The following is a 12,772-nucleotide window of genomic DNA, read 5'->3' on the forward strand; positions in this document are numbered from 1 at the left end:
CATAAAGGACAAGTAATGGCATATTAAGTATGTTTAAAAGTCATCATGCAACTTTGATTGGTTTTATGATAGAAATTGTTGTTTCATAGGCAGTACTGAATATGGACAATATTAGTTCTTAGGCTATGGTCACACAAGGCTTAGTTTTCTATAAGATCAGTCGATTGGATCTGACAGGCGGCAGCAGCTTTTGACCTGCTTCGTAATGTAACTATGCCTAAAAAGGCATAGTTACAAAACTATGCATTTTCTTTGCCGGTGAGCTTAAGGCGCTCTCTTTTTCTTTTCTGTGCCTTGGTCTTCCTCTCTCTACCCGCTGCAGTCGGTGCATGCTCTCTGAACACGTAAGAAGTTGTCGAGGCTTAGTGACAACTAAGCCGCACGTGACCACACCCTTTATAGGACATGCTTCACTATATTTGAAAATACAACCAGACAATGGTTATTAGCCTCCAAACCCTGTTAGATAATCATGGTAATAAGTGTTGTAACTTTATTTTAGAGATTGTAAGCAAATTTAACTTTGTGTTTGTTGATATCCCACCTACCCATGGAAGATAAGTCTCTTCCAACCATCAAAAGTCCTGGTCTACTTTTGGCAATTCCCATATTACTATCAAGATTTCGATATATCACCACCTAAAGCTATATAAAGGGGCAGTCATGCTATCCATCAATCACTACACTCAACTAAGGCAGTGGTCACACAATGCATAGATATCGGTTCCTTTTTAAAATAGCTATGCCTCATGCATGGTCACAACTACACTAGTTTTTTGTCTTCTATGCCACTATGCACACAAGAAGTTTTGGACAGATTCTCACAATAATTCCCACATTATGACTTTACCTCAACATCATGAGCTTTTGTGAGGGAGGCACGACATACCTAGCTAGGTACGATTGGGAGCAAGGGACCGCCAACCTGGTGGGGGGGGGGGGGGGGGGGCGGCAGTCCCCTACCCCCAATCGTACCTAGCTTCCCGAGCAAAAGCTCATGATGTTATGCATTGTATGAAAAACACTGAAAAAGGCTCCCGTTTCCTCCATGATAAAATTTTTAAATCTTCTTGTGATGGAAGGCTAACTGATGCACGCCTGACCACATTCGGTGGTGGGGGGGGGGGGGGTGGGGGGTGGGTTCCCTGCCCCCATTCATACCTCGTTAGGTATGCCGTGCCTCCCGAGCAGAAGCTCATGATGTTACGAAAAACACTGAAAAAGGCTCCCGTTTCCTACATGAGAAAATTTCTAAATCTTCTTGTGATGGAAGGCTAACTGATGCACGCGTGATCACATTCTAAGCCTTCATGACATAACCTCTGGGCTCTCTGTAACATTACTGTTGATTACTTGGAGAAATCCCGAAAGATAGCTGTACGGACGACGATACATAAAGACCGATGTTTGATCATAGGTGGTATTCCAAGCATGAGCTCAGATCACATGCCATACACAGTAATCCCAAATGGGGGATGGTATGGATCAAAAGAATCCTTTTCAGTGATGTATAATATTTCAAATCAATTTACACTCGTATCTTCATGGACCCCCTGACATCAATAGGGAGGTTTGATTAATGAAGAATCAGTCTTTGAGGAAAAACGCCATTACTGAAGCTCTCTTAATCTAACAGTATTTCATTACAATGTGAGATCATATACTCGCGATTGATCGGGGTAGAAGAGGCCAAAGTGCCGCTCATACTCCGGCCCAGTCTTCTCATTCTCATTGAAGAGAGCAAAGATGAATACTTGCAAACCAAGGGCGGGCCGCCTTGGCGTACCCGTGCCTCCCATGACATGTGCCAGCACATTGTTGACATACTTCTGTGCATTTACAACACTCGTTGCATCTGTTCCACCTCCCGACGGCCACCCTGTTTCTGTCACCACCAATGCAAGATTACCATAACCCAATTTCTCTAGAGCACTAACAAACGTGTCTAGCTGCGCATCAAACAAGTTTGTGTACATAAGCCCCGCACCCCCATCCACCACAATCTGATTGGGTGCACTCGCACTCTCAAGCAATGCGTATGGCAGCTTTATGTCGCCATTTGCACCTAAATATGCAAGAAATGGATATACATTCGCCATGAAGGGTGCTTCTGTCAAAGACAAGAATCCAAGGATCGGCTCCATGTATTGCAAAAGAGAGGCGTTGAATTGGCCATTCGATGGTGGGAAGGAGCTTGTCGCATCTAGCACATTCGCCGCATGGGTTGTTGACACCTTGATTACGCTATCGAGGTTGAACGCAATCAGGGCGTTCCGGATGTTAACCATGGAGGGATAGAGGAGTGGAGATTTTTCATGGTCAGCGGTGAGCACTTCGTTGCCAATGGCAATGTATTTGATGGTGGACGCATATGGTAGGATACGTACTTGCACCCATTGATGGGCCGCATCGGCGTCAGAAGCAAGGCTTTGCAATTCCTCATTGGTTGCTTGCACAGTGAGGCCTATGCCAGACCCTATGAATGCTTCTAGCACCGCCGGTTCTGTGTCGTAAATCATGGCGCTTTTGAAGCCGTTGGCCTGCAATAGGCGGACAACCTGCCCATGAGGGGGCAGGTTGTTTCCAAGCCTCCCATAAGCCACCCCTACTGACCCAGCTCCTGTCAAAACCAATTGCATTCCTTTCTTTAGAAATAGCCCATAGACAGAGAGAGAGAGAGAGAGAGAGAGAGAGAGAGAGAGAGAGAGAGACCACAAGCTTATATTATACCACACAAAACCACATGCACTGCATCCGATTCACACAACCCCCATGACCTGCAGATATCTGAGTTTGTAGAGGTTACAACCTACCGCCACCATGACTGCTGTACTACATTAATATATGGCTCCGCATGCTGTGTGTGTGTGTGTGTGTGTGAGAGAGAGAGAGAGAGTCACCTTCCGCGCAACCTTGATAGTATGCTAGCACCAAAGTGAGGAGGACGGAGGCAGACAACCCGCCCAGCATCATGTGTGTGTGTGTGAGCGCGCGCGTGTGTGTGTGTGTTTTTGAGAGCGGGGGTGAGTAATAAGGCGCGAACACGGGCGGGGAATTGAGTTGTGAATAGCCTATATGGTGCAGAAAGAAAGCAGTGGGCTCCTTTATTTATCCACGCCGCGAGCATGTGAAGACGGGATGTTGAAGAGGTAAAAGAGTCTGAAGAGAGAGTGGGGGAGTCTTTACCCCTCACCGAAAAAATTGGACTTACCATTATTTGCACAAGGAATGATTCATGCACATAAGAGCTTGTTTCTTTTCTATTGCTTAATCACTGAAGGGCTTTTTGGCCTCCCAAGCCTATGGGCTACAATAGGCCTTAGTGGTAGTCTATCCTCACCAACACACTAAGAACTTTTGCTTAATCATTGAAGGGCTTTTTGGCCTGCCAAGTGTATGTGAAGCACCATAAAGTGCACTACAAAACACCTCAATTGCAGTCTGCCTAACTTCACGTTCTTTTTTGCCAAATATGGATCTCTTTCTGGCCCACTGAAAACCAAGTCGTAGAGGAGAAGCATGCAAGGCACAATCACTTGCCCCATGTACACTTTTACTGGCCCAATGTCTGTAGAGTTAGTGGCCACTTCCAAGGGTCAATCACACCGATTCTATATCTTAGTCTTTGCTATGTTGCTTGTTTGCTAAGAGAGCACAACCATGCGGAGTGAGCACTTAGTATGGTGGAGATGGCACTATTTATAGGCGTTGAACTCACTATTGAGAACAATGTGACCTTGATAGTGCAAGGTGGTGTGTTGGGTGCCACAAAAGCGCCTCTAGGTGAGAGAGCGAGGTTGAGCATAGCTCAAAGCTAAAGGTGGGGAGGGCCATTGCATCTCCAAGAGGGGCTCCACTGTATAATCATGTTAATGTACCACGTGATTCAGCAAGAGAGGTTTATTATTTTTGAAATTTTAAGTAGTTTAACAGAGGTACATTAACAAGAGGGGGTTTTGTAACCATCAATTCATGAAAACATAGGGGTTAATCAATTCATGTCCACTTCTTTGTTTGCAATACTCACAAATATGAGTTGATATATTGAAATATCCAAAAAGAATTGCAAGGGTAGTCATGCTCGGCCCGAGCCAAGACATCCACCGTTTAGATGAGAAAACATTACCATCCTTACAATCAACATAGACTGGCTTTAAGGGGTGGAATGAGTTGGGTCACTTGACAGCTATTCCAGAATTAGACGTAGAGTTACTGAATAAGTTCAGATGGCCCAATGAGAGAACCGAACTTCAGATGACTAGATGACAGCCTCAGACTTTAGATAAGTTCAAATGATCAGACGACAGATTCAAAATTCAGACACATGCCTAGACTCAAATGAAATGGAAAATTCAGATTATAAGACACTGAATGGGAGCAATTCATTATAGTGTTCAGATTTAGATTTAGATTCAGCTAAAGTGGTACAAGATTCTAGACACAAATGACTGAAACCTGAAATCATGTTTTGGTTTACAAAGTGCAATGGAATAAAGTGCTACTAACAAAAGATCTAAGAGAGACTCAAGGGATTCTAGGGAGTCAAAAGAGCTAAAATGAGATTAGCAGGTCTTATTTATAAGTATTGGAACTAGGTTCTAACTCGTCAGCATGGTCGTGACTCATACGATATGACACTATTTCCTACACATGGCATTTGGTCGTTGGTTGTAACTTCAAAAGGCCTCAATTTGTAAATAAGGGGTTGGCCCCACCATCTACATCCTCTCTCCTTTCTTGAATTCTGTCATATACAATGTTTCAAACGCAAAGAATTCATTTCGTTTGCTTTCGCTTGCGCTTTGGCTTGTCTAAAGACTTCTTCATTTCAGGTCACTAAACAATTCAAGCTGGTGGTCCAACAAGTCTAATCACCATCTGGTTCTAGGGAATATTGGAGGTTTCGTTTTCCTTCATGATGATTCTATAGATAACCTCTTGCTCCAATTTCTCCCTTTTTTGTGTCGGCATCTTGACTTCATAAGGCATCAGTGCAAGCCATTTCTTCGCATCTAGGTCATACAAACTTTTCTTTCCTTTGTCATCCTAGCTCTGGTAGCCAACTTGTGGCACATTGAAGCGATTTGTATCCACCCAGCTGATTGTTCTTCATCTGAGCTTCAAAGAATACTTCATACATCTCTTTGACGTTTGTCTCATGATTGGCTTTGTTGGCCACTTCTTTCTTTCGACTCTTTGATGCCTCCACAGATAGATAAAGTAGATCATGAAGGAGTACGAGCGGAAGTGCGACGCGAGAGAGAGTGCGAGAAGAAGAGCACGACGATATGGTGAACTCGCTCTACTGTAATGTGTAGAGCATAGTGCGTTCTTATTAGGTTTTTATAAAATAATATGTGTACATACCTAGCGGCCCGTCCACTTACCTGGACGACCACATTGGGCTTTATACCCCAACAACCTCCCACTTAAAGTCCAATGTGGTACTTTAAGTGTGAGAGAAGCTACTATACAAGCTAATATACAAGAGATGTAGAGAAGTGGTGTACTACCCTACACCTAACTGCTTGCGTAAATGCGCAAAGCTCTCTGAGGGAAGTCCTTTTGTAAGTAGATCAGCAGGATTTTTTGTGGTGTGAACTTTGACAAGTTGAAGTTGCTTATCCTCGAGCATTTCCCTGATGAAATGATACTTCACATCCACATGCTTTGTCTTTGAGTGATAAACTGGATTGCGAGCCAATTGTATAGCACTTTGACTATCACAATATAACACAGGCATCTCTTCTTTGATTCCCAAATCTGTTACTAGTCGATTAAGCCAAATTGATTCTTTGCATGCCTCTGATGCTGCAACATATTCAGCCTCTGTAGTAGACTGAGTAACACAATCTTGTAATCTAGAACGCCATGATACTGCTCCACCAGCCAATGTAAAGACATACCCTGACGTAGACCTTTGGTTGTCTAAGTCACCTGCATAATCTGAGTCTGTAAAACCCTTTACACTTAGCTCCTGACTCCCATAGCATATACGCATACTCTTTGTAGCTTTCAGGTATCTCAATATTCCTTTCACTGCCTCCCAATGTTTCTTGCCTGGGTTTGACATGTATCGACTTACTACTCCCACTGCAAATGCAATGTCTGGGCGAGTAGAAATCATTGCATACATCAAACTACCCACTACAGACGCATATGGAATCTTATCCATTTCAGCTTGTTCTTCCTCAGACACAGGACAATCTTGTTTGCTAAGTTTCACATATGGTGGCAGTGGAACACTCAATGCCTTTCCCTTCTCCATATTGAAACGTTGCAAAACCTTGTCAATATACTCTGTTTGAGATAACCAAATCAACTTCTTTGATCTGTCTCTCTCAATGCGCATACCAAGTATATGACTTGCCTCACCCATGTCTTTCATGTCAAACCATTTTCCCATCTTTGACTTCAAAGCTGAAATTTCTTCCAAGTGCTTGCCTGCAATCAACATGTCATCCACATACAAAATAAGGATCATCCAACTGCCATCCTTAGCCTTCTTTGTATATAGACAGTGATCGAACTCACTACGTTTGTAGCCTTGAGAAAGCATAAACTTGTGGAATTTATGGTACCATGCCCTCGGTGATTGTTTTAAGCCATAAAGACTCTTTAACAACTGGCATACCCAATCTTCCTTGCCTTTCTCAACAAACCCTTCTGGCTGTTGCATGTAAATTTCCACATCTAAATCACCATGCAAGAACGCTGTCTTGACATCCATTTGGTGCAACACCAAATCTAATATGGCAACCAATGCAAGAAAGCATCTCAATGTAGTCATTTTGACCACCGGAGAGAAGACTTCATCAAAGTCAATGCCTTGTTCTTGCTTAAAGCCCTTGGCAACAAGCCTTGCTTTGTACTTTGGCTGACTATCATGAGCGGTGATCTTATACCTGTAAACCCATTTACAAGGTAGAGCCTTTTCGCCCTGTGGTAATTTAACTAGCTTCCATGTCTTGTTTTATGCATAGCTATCATCTCTGACTGCATGGCCAATTGCCAATTCCCGGAGTCCTTCATTTGCACTGCTTCCTTGTAACATGAAGGCTCATTGCAATCAGTCAACATGACATAGTTCATAGATGGAACAAACCGATCAGGAGGTCACGTGACACGTCCAGATCTACGCACAATAGGTGGCTCAGGCTCAGCCACAACCTGTGGTTCCACTCTATCCTGTCCTTGAACCTCTTGAGCCCTGACATTTTGTCTTGCACATGCAGGTCCATCTTCTTGGAAGACAACTCTTCTAATCTCCTCAACCCTCTCTGGTTTAGAATGATATTTGGATTCATTAAAGTGAACATCATTGCTGCAGACAACCTTTCTGGATTCAGGATCCCAAAGTCTGTACCCCATCTCACCAGAATTACCATAGCCTAGAAAGATGCACTTTCTACTCTTTGGCTCAAGTTTGTTCCTACATTCCTTTGGAACGTGAGTATATGCCTCACAACCAAAGACTTTGAGATGCTTGTATGAGGGCATTTTGCCTGACTATACCATCTCTGGCACTGAATCCTTCTGCAAAACCTTGCTAGGAGATCTATTTACAAGATGAACAGCTGTTGATACAGCTTCAGCCCAAAACCCATTTGGCAACTGTGCATTAGACACCATACTTCTGACCTTCTCTTGTGTGGTCCTATTCATCCTCTCAGCAACACCATTTTGAGGAGGATTGTAAGGAGCAGTAAGTTCACATTTTATACCTTTTGACTCACAAAAGTCCTGAAAGGCCTTTGAAACATACTCTCCACCATTGTCAGTGCATAAGCATTTAAGGTTCTTGCCACTCTGATTCTCCACAAGTGTCACAAACGTTTTGAAAACACTAAACGCTTCATCCTTGTGCTTGAGAAAGTAAACCCATACTTTCCTCGAGTAATCATCTATAAATGTCATAAAGTAAGAAGCTCCCCCTAGAGATAGGTTAGGCATAGGTCCACACAAATCACTATGAACAAGTGCCAATTGTGTATCTCTTCTACTGCTTCTATGCTTATGTGGCTGCTCTGTTTTCTTACCATACAGACAATGTTCACAGAATTCAAAATCATTAAATGAAAAGCCAGGCAAATAACCAGAACGAGACAAGATTTCCATTCCCTTCTTGGACATATGTCCTAACCGGCTATGCCACAAAGAAACGTTCGGCTGCTCGGTTACATTGATTACATTTTTAGAGACATTTGATACATAAATCATGTAAAGTCCTCCAGACTTTACTCCATGTGCTACTGTCATAGAACCCTTGGATATCTTCCACATGTTCTGTCCAAAAGTGGTGACGTAGCCAGCATCATCAAGTAAACTTGTGCTGATCAAGCTCTTTGTAATTGTGGGAACATGTCTCACATTCTTTAGCGTGAAAGAAGAGCCATTCTGAAACTTCAATTGAACATCTAAAACACCTAAGATCTCACATGTCTTCCCATTGCCTTGCCGAACATGATCTTTAGTGGTCACATAAGAGGTAAACCACTCCTTGTTTGGAGACACATGAAGTGATGCCCCTGAGTCTATAATCCAGTCACTCAGTGCATTTCCATCAGATGCTGTAAGAAGAGCTGAGTCCATTGTATTCTTCAAGAAGTAGATGTCTCCTGACACTAGACTGTCATCCTCTGCAATAGTGTTTGTCACATTTATTTCTTGAATCTTCACTGAGGAATTGTTCTTCTCACCATGGTCTTTAGCTTTCTCTTTGCCTTTTTCTGCTTTCCATTCTCTGCAGTCTCTTTTCATGTGACCCTTCTTGCCACAATGGTAGCATTCTATGTCACTCTTGCCTTTTGCACTGCGGGATTTGCTACGAGACTGATTCCTCTTTCCACCTTTGTACTTTTCTTTGGTCCTTCCCCTGACAACTAAGGCTGTTCCTTTGCCTTTGTCCATTGTCTTTCTATTGGTTTCTTCAGTAAGCAGACTTCCTTCTACACCTGCTATGTTCAAACCATCTGGAGGCGCAGAATTACTCAAAGATGTGCGAAAAGTGTCCCAACTTTCCGGCAATGTGATCAACAGGAACATAGCTCTAACAGGTTCATCAAACTTGACACTTTGAGCTGACAATTGACTGTAGATTGTGTTGAATTCATTTAGATGATTGGACATAGGTGTCCCTTCTTTCATCTTCAAGTCAACCATCTTCTTAAGCCAGTATACCTGTGAAGCTGCACTCTGCTTCTCATAAAGATCACTCAGCTTTAACCATGCTTGATAAGCCGACATCTCGTCTGCTACATTGAAGTAAACGCTTTCTGCCAAAGTCAGCATAATGGTAGAAAGTACCAATTCATCCATTTCGCTCCATTCATCTTCGTCCATATCTTCTGGTTTTATCCCTTTGAGCTTTATAGGTTTTATCTGCTTCTTTTGTACCAACACGTGCCAAATCTGCTTCTTCCACAATGGGAAATTGGTTCCATCCAGCTGCTTGATATTGTAAAGAGCAGTGTCCTGTGATCCAGCCATAGCTACGCTTCACAGTGGTTTACTTTCCTGGGAAAAATTCGGCAGAGTTTCCCCTGTAAACTAACCTCTGAACCAATGTCAACCTGTCAAATGAACCAAGAAAGCTTCAGATTCTGCATAAATTTCGGCAGAGTCTCCTTTGTAAAATGGCTCTGGTGTACTCAAAACCAGACCAAAAATAGCTCAAAAAACACTGTCTCTCTGACACTGGAAGCTGCGGGTAAACCTGTCCTGCACCTGTACTGTCTCTCACTGTCCTGTCACTTTCCTATAAGCATAGACTACGACAATGCCTCAACGGCAGTAAAGCAAAGATGCAATCCCAAATGTCTAACTCACAGTCAATACATCCTAGCTGCCTATCTAAGGGTGCTCGAGGGATCGCTCCAAGACCTGTATCACCGAAAGGATCTCAACATTCGAGAATCCCCCAGCTCAATAAAACCTCACTCAACCCTCAACAAAGGCTGCAGTAAATCTGACAGTACATAGACTTCCCACAAAGTCATACATCCACAAATTTCCCACTGTATGCTGTAACCGCTGCAACTGTTGTTTGCTGTGTGACTCACAGCCAGCAAACCCTCAACATACATACATCATCTCTGACAATACATCCCATGTGGAAGTACCTGCAATGTCAGGATGAAATCTGGAATATCAAGCAGCAAACACAAGCTACCTGATGAACTAGTGGATGTCGCCTACAGTCTGTGTGTAGATGCGCCCGTGTCGTATGTGACACGCCTCCAAGAACTGTGAGCCGTCCTTCGATGTGTAGACAACCACAAATCAACACTCTGGGAATGTCAATATCCTCAGCACCTGCAGTCGTAGGCCGAAAACCCCAAATTTGCAGAGTCGGATCTGCACCCGTCGAGACCACGTAGTCGAAAATGGCCTGCGTAGACCTTTGTCGAAGCCGAACGGTGGCCGAGATGACCTTAGAATGAAATTCTGACAACGGTGGCCGAGATTTGGGGCCGTGTCTTCACCTATCGAATTTCACTCCAATCTGAGTTGGTGATTGTAGCCTCCTGCAGTGCTGCCCCGAGCCTCAATCTGAGCTCTGATACCAGTTGAAGGAGTACGAGCGGAAGTGCGACACGAGAGAGAGTGCGAGAAGAAGAGCACGGCGATATGGTAAACTCACTCTAATGTAATGTGTAGAGCATAGTGAGTTCTTATTAGGTTTTTACAAAAGAATATGTGTACATACCTGGCGGCCCGCCCACTTACCTGGGCGACCACATTGGGCTTTATACCCCAACAGATCATTTGTAAGCTTGATTAGCTGTCTGACTTGGTCTTTCCAATGGGTCCTCATTCCTTTGAAATTGATCAAATCATCCTTCAGTTCAAAAATTGTATCTTTCTTTTTAATGTCATTGAGTACTAACTTCCATGCCACCCATAGAGCATTAGTATGCTCATTTCAATCCATAGTTGGTCAACATTCCAATCCTGTGTTGGTTGAGATTCCAGCCCTGTAGTTGGTTGACTATCTGAAAATTAGTATGCTCATTCTAGTCTCACAGTTGCTCAACTATCTAAACATATCATTCTCTATCTACAGGTTCATTTGTGCATTAGGTAGATTGTTTCGGCAATTCAAAGTCATGCATGGGTAGGGCATACAACATGATTGGTGAATCTGGTATAGCTTTAACATATTGTATCACCGTTTCAATTTTTTCATTCATCATTCTTCAAAGAATTTTATCTAAGTGAAATAGTTGATTGAGGGCCTGCTCATGTTCCCTCTCACAGTCATCAGTGTGACTTTGCCTCTACTAGTAGTAGCTATATTGTTTTCAAGCAAACTGTGCACTCTTTGGTCCCTTATTTTATTTTCAATTTGGAGCTTCTGAATTTTTGACTTCATTTATTTCTTGATTGACTTCATGCACTTGTAAGCAGGATGGTTTCCCAATAGCATAGTCTTAGTGTTCATTGTAGTCATTCTTCCGATTTGAGGACTCCCTGCACATATGTTTGCTTGCGGTATCATGTATTCAGGGATTCTCTTTAGAGACATTAGGGTGTTCAGGAAACTAACATTCTTTAGAAGCATGGTATTTTTGAATTGTCCACTTGTTCACCATCCTTCTCGCTACCACATACAACACCTCAAACCCCTCTAGATCTGAGTAGGCACCATCAACATGTAGATAACTCTCAATCTATAGTATCTTTGCTTGCCTTATATTCTTATTCATACTTAGAATTGATTTTCCATTGAGTTGTGAGATTGGATATGTGAATCCTCTTCAGTCAAAATTGCTTTACCCTTGGCCAACCTTGCCAATAGTAATTGGTCTTGGGCTCCTCTAGTCTTTTGGACTCCTCTAGTTTCTTGAGTGTCCAAAATTTGATCAAATTGGTTTTTTGAAGTCTGGCCAAGTGGTTGCTGAGATTGGTTTGGTGTTTGCTCAGCCTGACCAGATGCTCACCTCTAATCTGGCGATCTGTATCATCATTGTCATCATCATCTTTCTACTTCATATTAGACTCTGGCTCTTTCTTAGTTGTGTCATCTTCTTTATCCTATTTGTCATCTTCCCATCTTGGTTGCATTGGAGGTGCTTGATTAGATTTTGGTTGGTTAGTGCATTTGTGTACTTTGTGGTCTTCCTCCTGATTACTTTGCATAATGTCAACCAAATATTTTACCTCATCTAGGCTCATTGTAATGTTATCTTCAAAGTCAGTTATGTCAGTTGGAGACTGGTAGATGTAATTGTCCAGCACAACTTGCTTGGTTACATTGTTGGCTGCCTTTAAACTATTGACGTTGGCTTGCTTTTGAGTAAAAGGTGATTCATATGTAGCTTCCTTCTGTTGAAGTTCTTTTATCAAATTTTTGTTTATAGCCATCAAGCTGAAGTTAAATTCTTCCAAGTCTACATTGTCTTTTTCCATCTCCTTTATGGACTTCTTGTACTATTTTGCATTTTCTTGCATTATTCTATTCTCTAGGATTGTTTGTGTTTCAGTTATTTGGGCAACTACATTCATGATTGTATTCTAGCATGTCTAAATTCTGGCTATTCAGCCATCAGTTACAGAACTGGCATCTTTTTGTCACTATCATATCTTACTACTGGGACTCGGTAGGTAAGAACCATGTTTGAGGTGTCCAACTGTAATTGGCCATGTAGTGGCTATTTCTACAATGCATGCAGATTGTCAATAGGTAGTCTCTGGACAATCGTTGTTGTCACTCTTTGTGTCTTGGCACTAGCAAGTACTAGTTTTTCTACTTTATGAAATTTCTTAGTGA

General features: G+C 42.6%; 1 protein-coding gene across 2 annotated transcripts; it reads right to left on the minus strand.

Annotated features, from left to right (window-relative positions):
• Positions 1-1,481: 1,481 nt before the first annotated feature.
• Positions 1,482-3,086, minus strand: LOC147436093 (glucan endo-1,3-beta-glucosidase-like). 2 transcript variants are annotated; one of them, XM_086488094.1, is made up of 2 exons: positions 2,901-3,086; positions 1,482-2,620 (listed from the first exon to the last, which is right to left on the minus strand). In XM_086488094.1, the coding sequence occupies exons 1-2, from the start codon at positions 2,971-2,973 to the stop codon at positions 1,644-1,646; spliced, it is 1,050 nt and encodes a 349-aa protein (XP_086344220.1). In that variant the 5' UTR covers positions 2,974-3,086; the 3' UTR covers positions 1,482-1,643. The 2 variants fall into 2 exon arrangements, with proteins under 2 accessions (XP_086344220.1, XP_086344221.1); XM_086488095.1 differs by lacking the exon at positions 2,901-3,086 and adding an exon at positions 2,713-2,835.
• Positions 3,087-12,772: the final 9,686 nt, after the last annotated feature.

This window comes from Adiantum capillus-veneris, chromosome 18 (assembly GCF_014529385.1).
Source record: "Adiantum capillus-veneris isolate H3 chromosome 18, ASM1452938v2, whole genome shotgun sequence".
NCBI lineage: Eukaryota > Viridiplantae > Streptophyta > Polypodiopsida > Polypodiales > Pteridaceae > Adiantum > Adiantum capillus-veneris.

Excerpts from the sequence above, each read along its gene's own strand:
- LOC147436093 (XM_086488094.1), bottom strand. The coding sequence starts at position 2,973 with ATGATGCTGGGCGGGTTGTCTGCCTCCGTCCTCCTCACTTTGGTGCTA. Across the intron at positions 2,621-2,900 it reads CTATCAAGGTTGCGCGGAAG|GAGCTGGGTCAGTAGGGGTG; the intron begins GTGACTCTCTCT and ends TGGTTTTGACAG.